This window comes from Aquila chrysaetos, chromosome 15 (assembly GCF_900496995.4).
Source record: "Aquila chrysaetos chrysaetos chromosome 15, bAquChr1.4, whole genome shotgun sequence".
NCBI lineage: Eukaryota > Metazoa > Chordata > Aves > Accipitriformes > Accipitridae > Aquila > Aquila chrysaetos.
The window spans coordinates 270,899-288,593 of NC_044018.1; the positions used below are offsets into that span (position 1 = coordinate 270,899).

General features: G+C 66.9%; 2 protein-coding genes across 5 annotated transcripts; both read left to right on the forward strand.

The window, feature by feature from the left end:
• Positions 1-4: 4 nt before the first annotated feature.
• On the forward strand, positions 5-9,553 carry MPV17 (mitochondrial inner membrane protein MPV17). 4 transcript variants are annotated; one of them, XM_030037164.2, is made up of 7 exons: positions 5-112; positions 4,536-4,651; positions 5,448-5,540; positions 6,274-6,369; positions 8,457-8,489; positions 8,716-8,768; positions 8,845-9,553. In XM_030037164.2, exons 1-7 carry the CDS (start codon positions 40-42, stop codon positions 8,912-8,914), a joined length of 534 nt encoding a protein of 177 aa, XP_029893024.1. In that variant the 5' UTR covers positions 5-39; the 3' UTR covers positions 8,915-9,553. The 4 variants fall into 4 exon arrangements, with proteins under 4 accessions (XP_029893024.1, XP_029893025.1, XP_029893027.1 ...); XM_030037165.2 differs by lacking the exon at positions 8,716-8,768; XM_030037167.2 differs by lacking the exon at positions 5,448-5,540.
• A 2,923-nt stretch (positions 9,554-12,476) lies between these two features.
• UCN (urocortin) lies at positions 12,477-13,249 on the forward strand. The gene is made up of 2 exons (XM_030037168.1): positions 12,477-12,539; positions 12,783-13,249. The coding sequence occupies exon 2, from the start codon at positions 12,801-12,803 to the stop codon at positions 13,104-13,106; it is 306 nt and encodes a 101-aa protein (XP_029893028.1). The 5' UTR covers positions 12,477-12,539; positions 12,783-12,800; the 3' UTR covers positions 13,107-13,249.
• Positions 13,250-17,695: the final 4,446 nt, after the last annotated feature.

A 17,695-nucleotide genomic window follows, 5' to 3' on the forward strand; every position in this document is an offset into this window, starting at 1 on the left:
CATCGTGCCGCGCCGTCATCGAGCCGCGCCGGGCGGGCCATGGCGGGGCTGTGGAGGGGCTGCGGGCGGCTGCTGGCGCGGCGGCCCGGGGTTGCACAGGCGCTCACCGCCGGTAAGGGCCGCGGCCGGGGCGGGCCCTGGCCCCCCCCCTGCAGCTGGGCACGCTGTGTGCCCCGCCCCCGGGGCACAGCCCCTCACCGCGGTAACGTGGGGCCCCATTGTCACCCCCGGTGGGAAGCGGGGCAGGAGCCCCACAAGCGGCGGGGGTGGGGGGCGGTTTCCCGGTGCCTCAGGGTTCCGTCTTTAGGGGGGAGGAGGTGCTGCCGTTCCCCCAGGCTCAGCGGGGAGCAGGGCCCCCCGTGCGTCCCACTGGGTGGAGGGCTCGGGCCCACTCTGGGCTCAGGAGATCTGCGTCAGGGGGCCCGTGCTGGAGCCGGAGGGGTAATGGGGGGCTGTAAAGAGGCACGGCCCCGGAGCAACCTCCCACAGCTCCAGGACTCGCCCCAAAACCCAGGGGGGAGGCTGCTTTGGGTGCCCTCCTCCCCCCTGGGCAGGGATGGATGCTGGGATGTGGCACTGGGGGGTTCAGTGGGCTGCAGCCAGCACAGCATGGGGCCAAGCCTCCCCCAGGTGGGCTGCCAGTGGTTGTGGGTGAAGGCCTTCACTTCAGTCAGGTGCAGAGGTCCTGCCTGGGGCCAGCCCCTGCCCCCACAAGGTTCCTGGGGCCCTGCATGGGGTGATTTAATCTTCCTAACAGCCTTGCTGTTTGCAGGGCTGGGAGATGCCATAAATCTGCCCCAGCGCTGGCAGGCGACTCTGCGTGCCCTGAGGATGCTCTCCCTGTGCGGGCAGCTGCTGCGGGCAGGGGTGCTTCTGCCTGCGCTGGCCCAGGGCCTGCAGACCTGAGCAACAGACAGCTCTGCCACCCAGCTGCCCACCCCACCCTTGCGGGGCTGAGGCTGGTTGGCAGGAGAGCCCATCCTGCCTGTGCTGCATGTGCACAGAGCCGTGCAGGGGTGTGCGTGGCATGGGCTGGCCAAGAGCAGAGTCCTGGTGTACTCCCCTCTGCACCTCCTGCTTGCGGCCTTCCCTGCTGCCACCGCTCCCCCACCTGCTGTGCTGCTCGCAAGTAACCAGCCCAGCACACTGGAAGAGCACAACTGTGGGGTCTGGGGGTGTCCTGCCGTGTCGAGGAGCCGGTGTTGGGGCAAGGGGGCTCAGCTCAGCGTGCAGCCACTGGCCCTCCTCCCTGCTGCCCATGGGGATGACGGCACGTTGCCCTACCTGCCAGGCTGCTGGGGTCCTGCCAGGCCACCTCACTGTTTTCACTGGTATTTTTATCTGATTTGATGGAGTCTGTTGCCTGGCACCTGCTGCACTGTGCACTGCTGGGCTGCGCATCCCTGTCTTGGTTCCTGGAGCGAAGCCAAGGTGGAGCTGGGAGGGCTGCCCAGGACCAGCCCCTGCCCTCACCCTCCCCAGCAGCCCCTGCCCACTGCTGTGGCAAGCTTGGTGCAGCCTGCAGCCCCGGGCTGGCTCTGGGCTCCAGCTCTACCTCTTGCTTCTTCATGTCAGAGCTAGCCCTGCCATGCTGAGGTACAGCTCCCCAGTTCCCCGGGGCCCTGGCAGGACTGGGGAACGCTGGGCTGTGCCCATGGGGGTACACAGCCGCCCGGCACAGCCGCTCTGAGTGGCCGAGTGCTGGATGCAGCTCCTGCGGCCAAGAAGAGTCTCTGCCTTCGGGCCTGGATGTCTCCCTGCCTGTGTGCGAGGCCGTGACAGTGGGAGCATGGCTGTTCCCCAGGGGCAGCGCTGCTGGAGGCCAAGTTTTCCTCTTCTTGTACCTTCAGCAAGTAATTCTTCTGTCCGAGGCAGGGCTCAGCCTCTCACTGCTGGCCGTGCCATCATCAGTGCGGAGGAGGCAGGCTCTCCTGGGCCCTGTGCTAGGCAGCCATAGGAGGGCTGGGCAGATTCCAGCCCTGCTTTCGCTTGCTGCTCGCAGACCCACTGGTGCTGCTGTTCCCCCGGTGCTGCCATTTCCCTGGGCAGAGCAGAGCTGCCAGCTGGGGCCAGGCCAGGGAGGTTTTCTGGCAGTTGGCTGTGCCTGGTGTGTCCAACCACACTCGCCTGCCGAATCCCTGTCCCGCCTGGTGGCGAGAGCTGTGGGGTCGGGCAGGGCTTTGCCTCCTGCATCCCAGGCCCTGGGCCAGGATGTCAGCAGGGCCTGGGCACAGCGGGCAGCAGCACGTGCCCGCGGCAGTGACCTCGCTGTCCCTGCCTGCGGAGAGCAGCCCCGTGCTCCTGTGGTGGCAATGCAGCCTCCAGCTGCCAGCCGGCGAGGTCCGTGGGGGACGTAGACGGTGTGGCCTACTTAGGCTTGGGCCCGTTTCAAAGTCCTCTGGCCACGGGAGCAGCAGCCTGCGGGATCGGCCAGGCACCCCCCAGCTCCCAGCCTCAACCTGGCCGGCGGCCGTGTGCCGCCCGCTGCCTCCTGCCTGACCGCGGCACCGCTCTGCACTGAGCAGGTGAGAAAGTGCCTCCCTACAGCTTGGGCAGCCACAAGCTGGGGTGCCCTCGCCTTTCTTACCGGCTGCGTCCAGTGCTCCCGTGTGGGCATGGTGCTGCCGTGTGTCTCGTCTCTTCCGAGCCTGGGCAGGATGCAGCGGCGGCAGCAGGGCCCGTCAGAGCTGCGGGGTCAGCTGGGGGCCAGTTCCTGTGTTTGTGGTGTGGGGTGCAGCTGGGGGCTCCAGCCCCACGCAGGAGCTGCAGCAGGACCGTGCTGGCGTCACCCTGGGCAGGCGCGATGCGGGTGGTGAGCGGCACTGGTGCCAGCCTGGGCGAGCGAAGTCATTGCGAGGGGATCGATCCGGCTGTGCTCCTGGACCCGGGCAGGGGTGCGCAGACAGGCCTGTCCCCCTGGCAGCGCTGGCGTTGCTTCATCACCACCGGGCACTGCGCCCAGAGTCTTCGGCACTAAATGAGTAACACCGGTGCTGCCGGCTGCACTTTCTCAATGAGTGCCATGCAGAGGGAGCCTGCCTGTGCCTAGTGGGAAGGTTGCCCGCGGGAAGCAGGTGGCCAGCAGGCAGCCAGCGCTTCTGCTGTGCTGGCCTGGGGTCCCTTGCCTGCCACCACCCCCTGCCCCTGCACTGCTGGGGCCCGCGGGCTGGCAGGGACTGCTCTGCCATTGCGGAGGGGTGCGGTGGCTCTGTCCGGGGACAGAGCCTCAGCCCCTGGGGGCTGCGTTAGTCTGGGGTTGGAGATGGAGCCAGCTGCAGCCCTGGTTCGCGTGGCTGGGGCGAGGGGCTAGGGAGCTGGGCCCCCCGTGCCTCTCCCCTTGTGCATGTGGGCTGAGGACAGTGCCTGCAGGAAGGCACAATCCAGCTGCAGGCACCAGGGAGGCAGCAGGCATGCACCCCTGCTGCAGCCTGGGGTCTGTGGCCCTTTGGCTGGGATGGGCTCCCCACAGCACTGCTGGGGGCTGTTGCAGGGAGACCGATGGCCCTGGGAGGGAGGGAGGGAGGTTGGGGACGGGTGCTGCTGGGGACGTACCCAAGGCTCTGCTACTCCTTGTCCACAGGAAATCGCTCATGGAAACCCTCCAGGCAGGGCTGCCAGGAGGAGGGGGGTTGCTGGGGCTGCCGCTCCCCAGGATGACACCTTGCTGGGTTCAGGGTTTCCAAGAGCAGAGCAGAATCGCAGTGGGGCTGGAGACCTGCCTGGGAACCGTCCTGGGAGGAGCAGGGAGAATATGCAGGGAGCCCATAAAGGCTGGGGGAAGGAGCGCTGGGCCAGCTGAGTTGCGTCGAAGAGGTCAAGAGTGTAGGATGGAGCGGGAGCTGCCAAAGGCCCAGCTGAGCGGCACCCCATGGGGGACGCGCACAGCAGAAGGTCCCTCACACTGATATGGAAACAAGACAAGGAGTCGTGCCAGCAGCCAGGCAGTGGCGAGGAGCCGGGGCCAGCCCTGGCACCCGGCAAGTCTCACCTGCCTGTCCTGGCTGCTGGCGGCGGCACAGGCAGAGAGCGGCTTTCCAAGGAAGGGAATCATAGTCAGCAGAGTTCGTACGGTGCTCAGGGAGCAGTTTTGGGGAGTGCAAGGCCTGGGCTCAGGAGAGGCTGTGGCAGGGAGCACGGGTGGCAGGCAGTGCAGACAGCAGCCGGGTGGGCTCTGCCCCAAAAGTCCTGGGCACCACAGGCCCCAGTGACAGACCAACCCGGTGTCAGGGGTGCGGGGAGACAGTGCAGCCGGGCATTGTTTCAGCCAGAGATGCTGCGTCGTCCCGAGGCGCTTGGCTGCTGCTGGAGGGCCTGTGCTGCGGGGCTGGTGTGTGCAGGCTTGGTGCAGGGCAGTGAGGGAGCTGTGCACCGGGATGGACCCCGTGGGGCCAGCGCAGGCTCAGGCCTTCCCAGGGGCAGTGGGGACGCAGGCAGAGGCAGCTCTTGGGCAGGACCCGGCTGTCAGTAGGGCTCTGGGGGGGTCTCACCCTTCCCCGGCGTGCAGCGGCCGCCTGAGCGGGCTGTGCTGGTTGCAGGGGCTCTCATGGGAGCTGGCGATGTGATTGCGCAGCAGCTGGTGGAGCGGCGGGGGCTGCGTGGGCACCATGGCCCCCGGACCCTGAAGATGATGGCGATCGGCTTCTGCTTTGTGGTGAGTGCCAGCACATGGTGGGCACCCGGGCCCTGCCCTGTCCTCGCAGCACATGTGTCATGGGGTGGGACAGAGGGCTGTTTCAGCAGAGTGAGACTATGGTGGCCAGGTGTGAGCTGGGCCGTCCCGGTTCCACCTCCAGCAGCCACAGGCAGAGCTGGGTCCCCTCGAGGAGGAGCACCATGTTCCTGTGCCCGGCTGCGGCTGTGGGCACCCTCAGCTGCACTGCAGGGCAGGATGGGGCTGGCAGCCTCTGTCCATGCAGCCTGGGTACCTGTGCCCGTCCCTGCTGCCGGTGCCAGCCCCTGCAGAGGTTTCACTTGGCAGGAGAGTGATTCCACACCCAAGGGTGCAAATGTGCTTTGCTCTGCTGTGCGTGGCGAGGCCGGATCCTGACCCATCAGCTCCTGTGCTCCAGCGGGGCTGTGTTGGGCCCAGTGCCCTGCACTGGGGGCTCGGGCAGGGAGGGCCCTGGGCGGTGCTGGCACAGCCGGCATCCCCCCGCCACGGAGCCCTCCCTGATGTGTCAGGCGTGAAGCCCTGCGGCTGCCCCGCTGGAGCAGGCCCCTGGCTGCCCCATCCTGGTGCTGGTGCTGCCTGGTGGAGGGCTCTAGGAGGGGTGGGGGGGCTGGGCACGGCAGTGCAGGACTCCCAGGGAGGGGAGGCAGGACAGGCCCTGGTCCCCGTGTTCTAGGGCCAGGGCAGAGCCCTGTAAGCAGGTCTGGAGACCCACCAGCCCTGATACCCCACAGCCTGGGAGAGTGGGACGCTGCCCCTCACCAGCTGGCTCCTGCAGGGCCCTGTTGTGGGCGGCTGGTACAAGATCCTGGATCAGCTCATCCTGGGGACCACAAAAGTCGTGGCTGTGAAGAAGATGGTCCTGGACCAGGTCAGTGCCACGTGAGTGAGGGTGCCTGCATGGGACTGGTACAGCAGGATGGGGCGGTAGGTGCAGCCACATGTCCATGGGCAGGTTTCCATCCCATTCCCAGAGCCCCAGCTCGGGGCAGTGGGTGCTGAGCAGGGGATGGTGCCCAGGACCTGCTCCATGCAGTCGCTGGGCTGCAGCACACAGCCCCTGGGGCATCAGGCAGCTCAGCTCAGCCCTGCAGCCCAGAGCGTCTCTGCAGAGCGCACCAGCCCAGCCGGCTGTGCTCAGGCAATCCGTGGGGATCTGTGAGGATCCATGCTTTACCCCTGCTGCAGCTCTCCTAAGGCTGTTGAGAGCTGCTGTCTCCCTTCTCTGAAGCAGAGCATGGGAGGCCGGGAAGTGCTGTCCCTGGCATCCCCACTGTGGAGGGTGGTTCCTGAGGACGGAGACCCCAGTGCTGCCCTGGCTTCTGCCCTCCTCCTGAGGCCGGGGCCAGCCCTGACATGGTGGAGGACTGGGGCAGACAGGATTGCAGAGGAGCCACCCTTGGCCTGCTCTTGGACCCTTCTAGAGGCTCGATGGTGGTGCCTGTCCCTCAGCATGGCTCTGTGCTGGGGAGTAGCCCCAGGGCATCGGGCAAGCTGGGCCTGCACCCCTGCGCTTTGCCGTGCATTCCCCTTGCCCCATGCTGCAGGCCCAGCTCCAGGCACCGTAGGCTCCCCAGCATCGGGCCCCGACTCCTCTCTTGCAGGGGGCCTTTGCGCCATGTTTCCTTGGCTGCTTCCTCGCTATCACGGGGGCAATGAACGGTCTGTCAGTGGAGGAGAACTGGGCCAAGATCCAGCAGGTACGTACTGCTTCCCCAGGACGGCATGGGGCTGTCAGCAGCCAGGGCACCTTGGCAGCCCCTCCCGGTGCACCAGCACTGCCGGCTGCTCCTGTTTGTGGTCATGCCTGTGTCCCCATGCAGCCCCCTCCCAGCACCGACTGCGTGCCCCCAGCTCTGCCATCATTCTCCAGTCCTTAGCCTGGCCTGCAGTTCCTGCAGCTCCCCTGGGACCCCAAGCACAGAGCTGGCTCTGCAGGTGCCCCACGGTCAGAGTGGGGATGCGTCCGCCCCACTGCTGCAGGGCATGGAGCAGCTCTTTGCCTGGCCAGGGCCTGGGGGTGAGCGAGGACAGTCCTGCTGGGCTCAACGCTGTGTGCCAGGGCACTGGGGGCATCAGAAGCCTGGTGCTGCCGGTCCTCTGGGTGCTGGTGTCAAGGCTGCTCCCCGTGGCACAGCTGTCTGGGGTCCCACCTGGGGTGGGGCAGCCTGGTGCCTGGTGCCATCAGGCTGCCTGTGCGCCATCCAGCCCCTCTCCTGGCTGCGTCTCCAGAGCCATTACCGAGATGGCTCCTATTAGCAGCAATTGCTGGAAACCAGCACGAAAGCTGAGTCAGCGTGTCCAGAGGGTGAGTCACTGGGGAGCGGGTGGCCACCCGCCACAGATGAGGTGCACCGGGGGTGGTCACCTGGCTGCCCGGAGGATGTGCAGCACCGGCGCTTGCACACCGATGGCTGCCAGAGCTGTGTGTGAAGGGCCCCAGCCCAGCCGGGCCATGTGCCCCTGGGCTGTGAGCTGGGGGTGTTGCCCAGCCACGCCATCAGCTCCTGCCCCAGGCTGGAGCTCTGCCTAGGGTGCGATTGCCCAGAGCCGATTCCTCTGCATGGGTGCACCTGCCCCACCAGGCACCAGCCAGCTGCCCACTGGGCTGTGAGTATGTGCCAGCAGAGACCTGTCCTGCCCTGGAGCGCAGGGAGCAAATCCTAGGGAGGATTGAGTTACCTGTTCTTTCTCCTGGCTTTGTGAGAGCAGCAGCAACCAGGGTATGAGGTGTTTTGAGACACCTCAGAGGCACATGTAGGCTGGCCCTTGGCATGGGGCTCCCATCTGTCCCAGCTGTATCTTGACAAGGTCATGCCATGTATCTTGCCTTGCCTTCCCCAAGGAAACTCACCCAGGCCTGGGCATAGTTGTGGGTGATTCCTGGCTCCTGGCTGGTGCCCTGCCCTGGGAGGGAGCTGGGCTGGGGGCCAGGCAGTGGCGGCTGGTAGCCACCTTCACCCCTGGCTTGGGGCACATCCATCTCTCCCCACGCAGAGGAAGCGTCAGCAGAGCATCCATCACCCCTGTGCCCACTCTCCACGTCCTGGGCTGCCGGCCAGCACCGGGAGGAGGCCAGGCTCCTGGATGAGTCACGGCCAGGCTGGATGAGGGACTTGTCCTGCTGCCGTGGGGCAGGGCTGCGGCACAGCCGCAGGTGCAGCACGAGTACAAGGCAGCACATCAGGCTCCTGGGGCGGCTGCCCCGGCTCAGTGCCCCTCCCCGTCCCTGCCCCACGGTGCCTGGGAGGAGGCTTGGGGGACGCAGGGCCGGACAGGAGCTTGCAGCCTGCGCCAGGGAGAGGAGCTGACTGCCCCTGCCTTGCCTGCTCTGCCCGAGTCTGCTGCGGGCACCCCAGCTCACTGCCAGCCACACTGGTGGCAGAAAGGGCTCTTGGTGGGGACGGAGCAGTCGCGGCTGTCCTCTCTCTGCCACCCCGCACTTGCCCCATGTGGGCACAGCTCTGGGAAGGGTGCAGGCAGGGGCTGCAGTGGCCCTGTGCCCAGCTGGAGCGGGCATGGAGTCGGGGGAATTGTGGTAGGGGACAGTGACCCTCTGCATGCTCCCAGCTCCTGCCTGCAGCCCAGCCTGCCTCTACCTCGGGTCACAGGCATCTCTTTGGAGATGCTCCTGCGCCGCTCCTGCCAGTGCTGGGGCCTCCCTGGGGCTGTGCAAATGGCTGCCCCTGCCAGGGCCATGGATAGCTGTGCGGCAGGGCTGGGCACCCGGGGTGGCTGGGTGACAGCAGGGCTGTGCTGCATGCTCACGGCCTCCCTTCTCTCCCAGGACTACACGGACGCCCTGCTGACCAACTACTGCGTAAGTGCTGGTGGGGTCTGTGCCCCTCCCTGCCCCGCTGCTGGTGCCATGCTGGCTGTGCCCCCGGCTGGGGTGGCCAGGCTGGGGTCCTCTGCACCCCTGTCCCTGTCCCCCACCTCAGGGGCTGCTGTGGGCTCGGTTGGATGGCCTGAATGCCTAGGCAGAGGTGGGCACGGGGAAGGGGCGCCAGCAGGGCCCCTTCACCGCCATCTCCTTCTCTGCCCAGATCTGGCCACCGGTGCAAATCGCAAACTTCTACTTCGTGCCCCTGAAGCACAGGTAGTAACGCGGCTGTGGCCCCAGCTCCCGGGCTCCCGGAGCCTGCGGCTGTGGACCCTGTCCCCTCTGTCCCCAGGCTGGCCGTCGTCCAGTGTGTTGCCATCGTCTGGAACTGCTACCTCTCCTGGAAAGCAAATCGGATGTGAGGTGGAAGCCGTGTCCCCTCCCCTGCCTGCATGCTGCCTGACTCTGCCCCATCTCCAAAGCCCTTGGAACAGGCACCCGTGGCTGTGGATGGGGCTGGGATGTGCAGGGCGCAGGCAGCAGTCATCCTGCTCTCTCCTCGGGGGACCCCATCGCCTGCAGCTACGGCCCTCACTGTTACAGGGACACAAAGGAGAAGATGGGGCCATGTCCACCCCAAGACGAGCCAGTGCCTAGGGCAGCTCTGGGTCCAGCAGCCTGCCATGCCATGGGGCAGCTCTGCCCTCGACACGCTTCTCCGTCCGTGCTCACTCCTCTGCCCAGCCCCTGGCCCCATAGATGGGGTGTTCCTGCCCCAGGCGTTCCTCTGTCCTTCCCTGGTGGCAGATCCCGGGGGGGGGGGGGGGGAAGCAGGAGTGGTGCTGGGCCGGTGCCAGTGCAGGCCCAGGGCTGGCAGTGCCATGGGTTGGGCACTGCCCTGCTCGGAGCTGGGGTCAGTGCTGCCGAGGGGCTGCCCTGTCCCTGCCCCACGCTTGCAGCACCTGCTGCCACAGGCCAGGTGTGCTCCCCCTGAAAATGGGGTTTGCTGTAGCTCTGCTGCGGACAGTTGGAACACCCAATAAACAGCATTTTTCACTCTTGATTCTTGTGACACTCAAGCTTGTGGCACTCCGTCCCGCACCGGGGGTTGTGTGGAAGCAGTTTCAAACGGATCATTCCTGTGCTTGCAGAGCTGCTGGCAGCCTTCCTGTCCCCTTGCTGGGGTGGGGACCCAGTGCTGCTTTCCCAGCTGGCAGGCAGGCTAGCGGGGCCTGGGGACAGATCGACGGCTCTGCTCTCTGCCTCTTCGAGGAGCCGAGTGCATGGCCGTGGTGCCAGCATCGTGCGTGGGGCTGGGGCACCGTGGTGCTGAGCCATGCAGGTTGATGGGGGTGGGCTACCTAGCTGAGGGGAGGGGGCGGGGTCTGGCCAAGGGTGGATGGTGGCTTAGGGGGTCACCAGGTCCCACTGTGGCTGTTCCGTGGGGTGTGATGGTGCCTACACTGCTGCTGCGTGGTGGGACAGGGTAAGCTGCACCCAGGGGGCACAGGTGCTGGGTGCACGATCCTCCCGGGGCTCCCAGCATGCTCCATGCAGGGCTGTGCATCAAAGAGGAGGATGCAGGAAGGGATGAGGTGAGGTGAGGGCTGGAGCTGGCCTGTGATGGGGCTGCATCTGCCTGTGCATTGTCTGACACAAGCCTGCCTGTAAGGAGTCCCATGATGCTGCTGCCTGCCTGGAATTGCTGCCTCGTGGAGACATGCATCCAGGCTCATCCTACTCAGGCAGCGAGCAGACACAATCTGGCTCATGCAGGGCCCTGCCCATCCTGACCAGGGTCTCCAGGGCAGAGCTGGTGGGACCACGGTGGTTGATCTCACCCAGGAGCCTGAGCCCCGGTCCCCTCGGCTGTGCTGCCACAGCCCCAAGCAGCTGGACGGAGCCATCCCTGTGCGCTGCCAGCACCAGTCTGGGTTCTGCCAACCAGCCGCTGCCGTTGTGGCACTCTCTGAGGGGGATGCACGCTCCTCCCTCCCTCCAGCGCACATGGATCCTGCTCCACGCTGCGCTTGCACACCCACCCTGAGGCTGGCTCGTACCAGCCAGGCACAGACTGGCCCTGGGTGTAGGTGCAGTTCCAGGCAGATGGGTGCAATCCAAAGCATGGGGGACCCGAGACCTGCACCGGCCAGACCCTGGTGCACCCAGCTGGGGATGGAGCCACAGAGTCCACCTGGCTGCCTGGCCCTCAGCACCCAAGGGATGGGAAGGGGCTGCAGCTGCAGCCACCTGACAGCACAGCGGAGTAGGACTCGGCTGCAGGGCTGGGGACATGTGATGGGGCCATGCGGGGATGGCACCGGGGCTTCGGGGGGGGCTGGGCCCAGCCTGGCCTCAGGCTCCATGTGGGGCTGCAGGGTTTGGCCCAGGCTCTCCCCAGCTTGTGGGGTGGGTGCTGCTGGCTGGAGGCTGTGGATGGCAGGAGTTTGAAGCCCTGACATGCTGAGCCTCTCACAGCTCCATCCAGGGGTGCAGGAGGCCCTGGTGTGTTGGCAGCAAGCAAACTGTGAGTGTGGCACAAGCCAGGCACTTGTCCACAGGAGCAGCCAGCCCCACAGCACAGGGGCTGCCAGGGCTCAGGGGCTTGAGCCCAGCCCCTGCTGAGGGCTCTGCCCTAGAGCCGCGGGGAGGTGATGCCGGGTGCCAGCCTTCATGCCGGATCCACATCACGGGTGCATGGCACCGTGTGCTGCCTTGCTGTGGGCAGGGCTGTGCCCCACCACCTCTGTGCAGCCTGGTGTGGGATGCGCTGTGCGAAGGGCCGGGCTGAGACTCTGTCCCCAGGCTCTGCCTAACAGACACTGGCACCATGGAAAGAGCCTGCTCCGGGCCCGTCTTGGCACCTGCACCAGCATCGGTGCTGGGTGTCAGCTCAGCTCCCATCCGCCCGCAGGCAGAGGCACGGCGCTGCCAGGCAGGGCCGCAGCGCTGCCAGGGAGGGTCTGCAAGCAGGCCCACCAGCAGCTACCTCACCTTTTGGCAGCAGTGGCCGGTGCCCCGGGCTGGAACATCCTGCATGCAGCACAGCGCTGTCGGCTCCGGTGCCTTCACTCTATGAGTCACAGAATTTGGCTGGTGGTGCCTCGCTGCTGCTCGGGGCTGTCTGCAGCACCCGGCGGTTTGACCGGGGCACCGTGAACTCTGCCCGAGGCACGGTGCCTCCAGGCCCTGCCACAGCCAGGTCGTGTGTGCCCCACCCGTGACCATCCTGTGCCAGTGGGTGCTGCTGGCCGGGGTTCCCCCCCACTCCCCGCTCCCCGAGACGGCCCCACCGCCACGGCCGGTGCCTGCCCAGGACGTCGCTGCTCGATGCGGCCGCCGGGCCCGGCCTCACCCGGAGGGTCCCACGCCGGGGAGCCGCGGGTCAGCCCACTCGCCCGTCCCGGCGCAGCCCACCGGCGCACAGGGCTCGGGCCGGGAGGGGGGGCCGGCCCGCCCGTCCGCCGGTGCCCCGGCCCGCGCTCTCCCGGCGGGTCCTGGCCCTTCAGCACCGCGGACAGCGGCACCGCTGGCACCGGGGCCGGGCCCGGGCGGCGCTCGGTGAACGGGGCCGGGGCCGGGAGGGGACTGCCGGCGCTGGGAGGTGGAGCGGGGCGAGCCGGGGGTGCCGGGGGGAGCTGGGGGACCGGGGGGCGGCACGGCCGGCGGCTCCCGGCCCAGGGCACCTGCCGGCACCGGCCGCGCCGCGCCCCTCCGGGTGGGCGACGGAGCGGAACGGGGGGTCGCGGCCCCGGAGACCGGGGAGAACGGGGCCTGCCCCACCGCCCCGCCGTCCCACCGCCCCGCCGTCCCGCAGCCACACCGCCCCGCCGTCCCTGCGCTGCCCGGTACCCCGCTCCCCGCCGCCGTCCCGGTGCCCCTCCCGCCCCCGCCCCCCGCCGGTCGGTGCGTGCCCGGCGCTGACGTCAGCCCGAGCTCCGGGACCTATATAAACACCGGCCGCGCCGCCGGCTCAGCTCCCGCGGGACGGATCGCTCTCCGCTCCACCGCCGGCGCACCGGCAGGGCACAGGGGACAGCGCACCGGGTACGGGACGGTGCCTGGGTTACGGGGCGGCGCACGGGACGGGGGCGGCACACCGGGCAGGCGCCGATGCGGGGGACCGGGGAGGGCGCAGCGCGTACGGGACGGTGCGGGCGGCCGGGAAGGGGGCTCCGCGCCCGGGACGGTTCCCCTCTCGCTGCCGGGTACGCCCTTCCCCTCGGGTCCCCCCGGTCCCCGGAGCCGCCCCGGTCTTTCCCCGGTGGCGCTGAGCCCCCGGCCCCGCAGGTGCGGACGGAGCCGAGGATGCGGCGGGCGCTGCTCACCCTCCTGCTGCTGCTCGCCCGCCCGCCGCCCGCCGCCGCCCGCCCCGCGCGCCCCGACGGCTCCGTCCCGGCGGCCGCGGCCGGGGCCGAGGCTCGGGACAGCCCGCTCTGGCCGCCGCTGGCGCCGCCGGCCCCGGAGCCGTGGCGGGCGCGGCGGGACGAGCCGCCGCTCTCCATCGACCTCACCTTCCACCTCCTGCGGCACCTCCTGCTGCTCGCCCGCGCCCAGAGCCAGCGCGCCCGCGCCGACAGCAACCGCCTCATCCTCGACGCCGTCGGGCGCTGAGCGCCGTCCCGGACCCCCCCGGGACCGCGCCGGGGTCCAGCCACCGCCTCAGCCTCCACGCCGTGGGCCGCTCGGCGCCGCACCGGCAAATTCACTGACACCTGCACGGGCACCGACACCGGCACCGGGCTGCACCCGCCTCACTCTCGGCGCTGGGGCAAGTGGGCGCAGTACCGGCCCCAGGACTGCCCCACACCGATTTTGTAATAAAACGTGGTGGAAACCCGAGGCATGAGCAAGTGCGGAGGCGGGGCGGCCGGGGTTCACCAGGAACGGGGGGACGGGATGAGCAGAGCTGGGCCGGGGCTGTGCGGGAGCATCTGGGTGGGCAGCACCGAGCACACTGGGGCTGGGGCCAGGGCTGGGGCCGGGGCCGGGGCCGGGGCTGGGGCTGCGTGTGGCCCTGGGGTGGGGGGGGGGGGGGTCTCTGTGAGGGAAGGAGCTCCCAGCCCCTGAGGCGAGGAGGCAGCCGTGGGTGTGGTGGGAAGCGAAGGGCACAGAGCGGTGGAACAGCAGGTGCCTCGCTGCTGGCAAGCAGGGCACAGGGGTGCTGCACCCACATGCGGGCAGCCAGGGATGCGAGCGGGGGCAACAAGAGCAACATGAGTGGCACCACCCCCCCCCACCCCCCCACCCACCCCCCCCCCCCCCCCCCGATCTGCTGTCGGGGCACTGCAGCAGGGTAGGACGGCTTGCAGGGCTGGGGACAACGGACACAGGCCCTTCAGAAAGGGCATGGCCGCCTCGTGCAGGGGCACTTTGGGGTGGGGGGCTTCTCTATGGGGGACACGGTGCTGCTGAACGCTGGGGGGGGGGTCAGGACTGGAGCAGAGGGCAGAGAGGGGGACACTGTGGTGGGGTGTGTTTCAGATCCCTGATCAAGAGAACATGGATGATGCCTTCCTGAGACAGCTGGAGGAGGTTCAGCTTCCTCATGAGTGGCCCCAGTCCTCACAGGGGCCTTCAACCTCCCTGATACCTGCTAGAAGGGCAGGACAGCAGGAGTGGAGCAGTGGGGGGGGGGTTCGGGGAGTGTCTGGGGATGTGATGGCAACAGCAGCAGAGGTCAGCACCCAGAGGGCAGGAACACAGGCAGCAAGGCACAGGCCCTGGATTTCAAGGGAGCCAGTTTTGGTGACCTGGTAGGTGGGGTCTGGCAGGAGGCAGTGATGAAGGACGAAGGAGCTGAGGAAAGCTGAGAGGCCTTTGAGGATGAGCTCAAGAGTGGTCACAGGATGGCTGAGGCTGGAAGGGGCCTCAGGAGAGCTCCCACTCCAACCCTGTGCTCAGGGCAGGGGCAGCTGGAGCTGGTTGCTCAAAGCCGTGTCCATCTGGACTTTGACAGAGGAAGGTCCATCTGGCCGTGAGGAACTTGGAACTGGAAGACTGTACTGGCAAGAAAGACCATACTGGAACAGGTTCCCTGGAGCATATCCCTCCTTGAAGATACTCAAAATCCAACTGGACCCAGACCACTGGCTCCAGCTGACCCTGTCTGAGCAGGGGCTGGGACCAGGGGTGCTCCAGAGGCCATTTCCCACTCTGTGCATCTGTGGATAGCTTCATGGCTGGAGGGCCCACAACCTCTTGGGGCAGCCTGGTCCAGGCACACTGTTTAATCAGCCTCACAATAAAAAAGGTTTTTTTTCTGAGAAGAAAAAAAAAAAAAAACCACAACTTTGGAAAAAAGTTTCAGTGGCATCTCCCATGTTTCAGTTTGTGTTCATTGCCTCTGGTCTTAACACTGGGCACCACAACGAAGAGCCTGGCTCTGTCTTCTTTCCCTCCCATCAGGCATGTGTTCACATGGATTCAATCCCACTGAGCCTTCTCTGCTCCAGGCTGAGCAGTCCCAGCTCCTTCTCATGCAGCAGATGCTCCAGCCCCTGCAGTATTGCTGTGGCCCTTCCCTGGACTCCAGAAGTCACATCCTCCTCACACCGGGGAGCCCTGACCGGGCCAGGGCTCTGCATCCATGACCTCTCCATGCTGCATGGAGGGGAGGGCTCGTCCCCCACAGCCTGGGATGCTGTTGGCCCCCTCCGCTGGGAGGGCACATTGCTGCCTCCTCTTCAGCTTGGTGTCACCACAGAGAGGTTTGGTGTTTTTTTTTTTTTTTTTTTTTTTTGCTATTGCCCTTCATGTCCCTCAACAAGTTCAGCTCCCAACAGGGCCCCCAGAGCCGAGCAGTAATGCTCAGCACACTCACAGGCTCCCAGGTCAGTGTCTGCAGAGCCGCCCACCAGGACCAGGGAGAGACATGGTTGTACCAAGGGGTTGGCCTGGAGACAATGTGAACCCATGGTGGAGATCCACCGGGGGGGGGGGGCACAAACAGACAGAGGGGACAGATGACAAAGGAGGGATTTAAAAACATCACCTGGGTGTGCAGGGAGGGTGTTAGGCAGCCAGAGATAGCCAGGGCTGGGACATGCAAGGTTAAGGAGAATGTCCACCCCACCTCAGGCAGTTGGAGGCTGCCCAAGGGACAGACTGGGGCTGGAGAGGGCAGGAATGGGTGACGAGCACCTGGAGATGGGGCTGAAGGAAGAAAACTACCTGAAATAGAGGAGAACCAAGCTGGGGCTCTCCTGGGATACCTCAACCCCCAGAAGTGGCACCCAAGAATGCCCAGAGGCTGCCGAGGTGCTTGTGAGCCCCTCTCTGTCATCTCTGGAAGGTGACGGGGACATCCCTGAGGGGTGCAGAAAGGCAAACATTGCATCCCCAAATGGCCCCAAATGGCTGGTGCAGGGATGGAGAGACCATGCAGCCTCACCTCAGTCTCCAGGGACCATGTGAGCCCTCCTGGGGCACATTTCTGGCCCAGGAAGGAGCAGATGGTGACCTGGAGCAGCCAGGCTGGGGCTGCAGGGCCAATCTAACCCCCCCCCCCCCCCCCCCAGCCACATTGCCTCTGCCATAAGCGATGGCTTGGGGACACAGGAGAGCAGAGACACTGCTTAGCCCATCCTAGGCCGATGCTGAGTACATATGCCAGCGCTGGGACGTGGGGTCTGGTGGGTGGACGTGGCGGGTGGCTTAGGGCCCCGTGCTCTGCCAGGGGCTGGTGGTGAGTGGGTGCCGCAGGGCACTGCACCAGTGTCACCTGCTGTCGGGGAAGCTGGGCAGCACTTGCCCAAGTTTATAGGTAACACCAAATCTGCAGGGACCAGTCACTCTGCTCGCGGGCAGATCTGCCACCGGTGGGACCAAGCGAAGCTGGAGGAAGGGGCCAGCGGGCACCCTACACAAAGGCAAAGTCCTGCCCCTGGGAAGGAAGAGCCCCTGGCAGCCATGCAGCTGAGCCCACATCTACAGTGGGAGTGAGTTTGGCATGAGGCCATGTCCTGTGGGGGGGACCCGTGGTGCCATGTCCCATAGAGAGGGATGGTGATGCCATGTCCTGTCCCACGGATGGGGCTCTCCCGGGGCACCTGCAGTGTCACACTATGGTGGGCTCAGCTGCAGCATTACTCCCTCTTGCCCACTTCCCTGCCCCAAGCAGGTCTCACGCTGGGGTTAGCTGGAGCTGCCCTGGCCTCCCCAGACCCATTTTAAGGGTTGCTGTGCTCTTGGGAGAAGTTTTTCCTGGTATCTGATGGGAATGTCCTCTGCCTCAGCTTGTGTCACCAGCTCCTGTGCTGTTCCTGTGCCCCAGGGGCAGTCTGGCTCCAGCTCCCTGCACCCCGGGAGATAGCTGAGGGGTTTTCTCTTCCCCCAGCTGCACAAGCCTGGCTCCTGTCCCCACTGCATCCCCTGCCCAGCTGGGTGTCTCTGCCTGTTTGCTCACAGGGACCCAGACTGGGCCAGGAACCAGATGGCAGCAGGGGAAGGGTCCTGCTGGCACAGCCGTCTCCTTGGCTGCCAGGGCACACCCGGCCTCCCGGGCAACCCTCCCCCAGGGCCCAGCTGCTGTCCCAGCCCCGTGTTCACCAGGACCTGCCATGCACTGGCACTTCGCTTCCCCCTTTTCCGTGGGCCCATCCTCCAGGATCCTGCACCCCAGCCAGTTTGGTGGCCCCAGGCTTGCTGTGGGGTGCCCAGGTCTGCTGGGTACTGGGGGTCCCAGAGAGGCCCAGCAGCCAGCCCTTGGTAAGCCCCAGTGGGGGTGGGGGGGGGTGGCAGTGGGGGGGCACCCCTGTGGTGCCCCAGTCTCAGGGGACCTACCCAGCCCCAGCCTCGGCCCCATGAGGAACCCCTTGCCACGTGCATCATCTGCTGCATCAGCCATGACGCCACGGTGGCGCGGGACAAGGCGGGTGACGCAGCCAGAACTGCCGCGGCCTTCCCGGGGGGCCCGGCCAGCGGGACGGGGGGCACGGGCCCCGACCTGGCACTGATCATGGCGCTCCCGGCTGTGTACTCAGCCAGCTCATCCCAGTACTGTTTGCTCGGTGCACCCAGGGGACAGTGCTGCCGAGACTGCATCCAGCCCAGCGGGGGGGGGGCTGGCGGAGCTGGGGGGGCCGGATGCAGTTCCTTGCCCCTAGCCCTGCAGGGGCTGCAGGCACGGGGGCAGAGCCCCACTTGCAGGGTCCGAGGTGTGACACTCCCAGCCACAATCCTGCCCTGGGCTGCCAGGGCCA

Coding starts and splice junctions, on each gene's coding strand:
- UCN (XM_030037168.1), top strand. CDS start 12,801: ATGCGGCGGGCGCTGCTCACCCTCCTGCTGCTGCTCGCCCGCCCGCCG.
- MPV17 (XM_030037164.2), top strand. CDS start 40: ATGGCGGGGCTGTGGAGGGGCTGCGGGCGGCTGCTGGCGCGGCGGCCC. Junction 5,541..6,273: donor AGAAGATGGTCCTGGACCAG/GTCAGTGCCACG, acceptor CCTCTCTTGCAG/GGGGCCTTTGCGCCATGTTT. Junction 6,370..8,456: donor ACTGGGCCAAGATCCAGCAG/GTACGTACTGCT, acceptor CTTCTCTCCCAG/GACTACACGGACGCCCTGCT.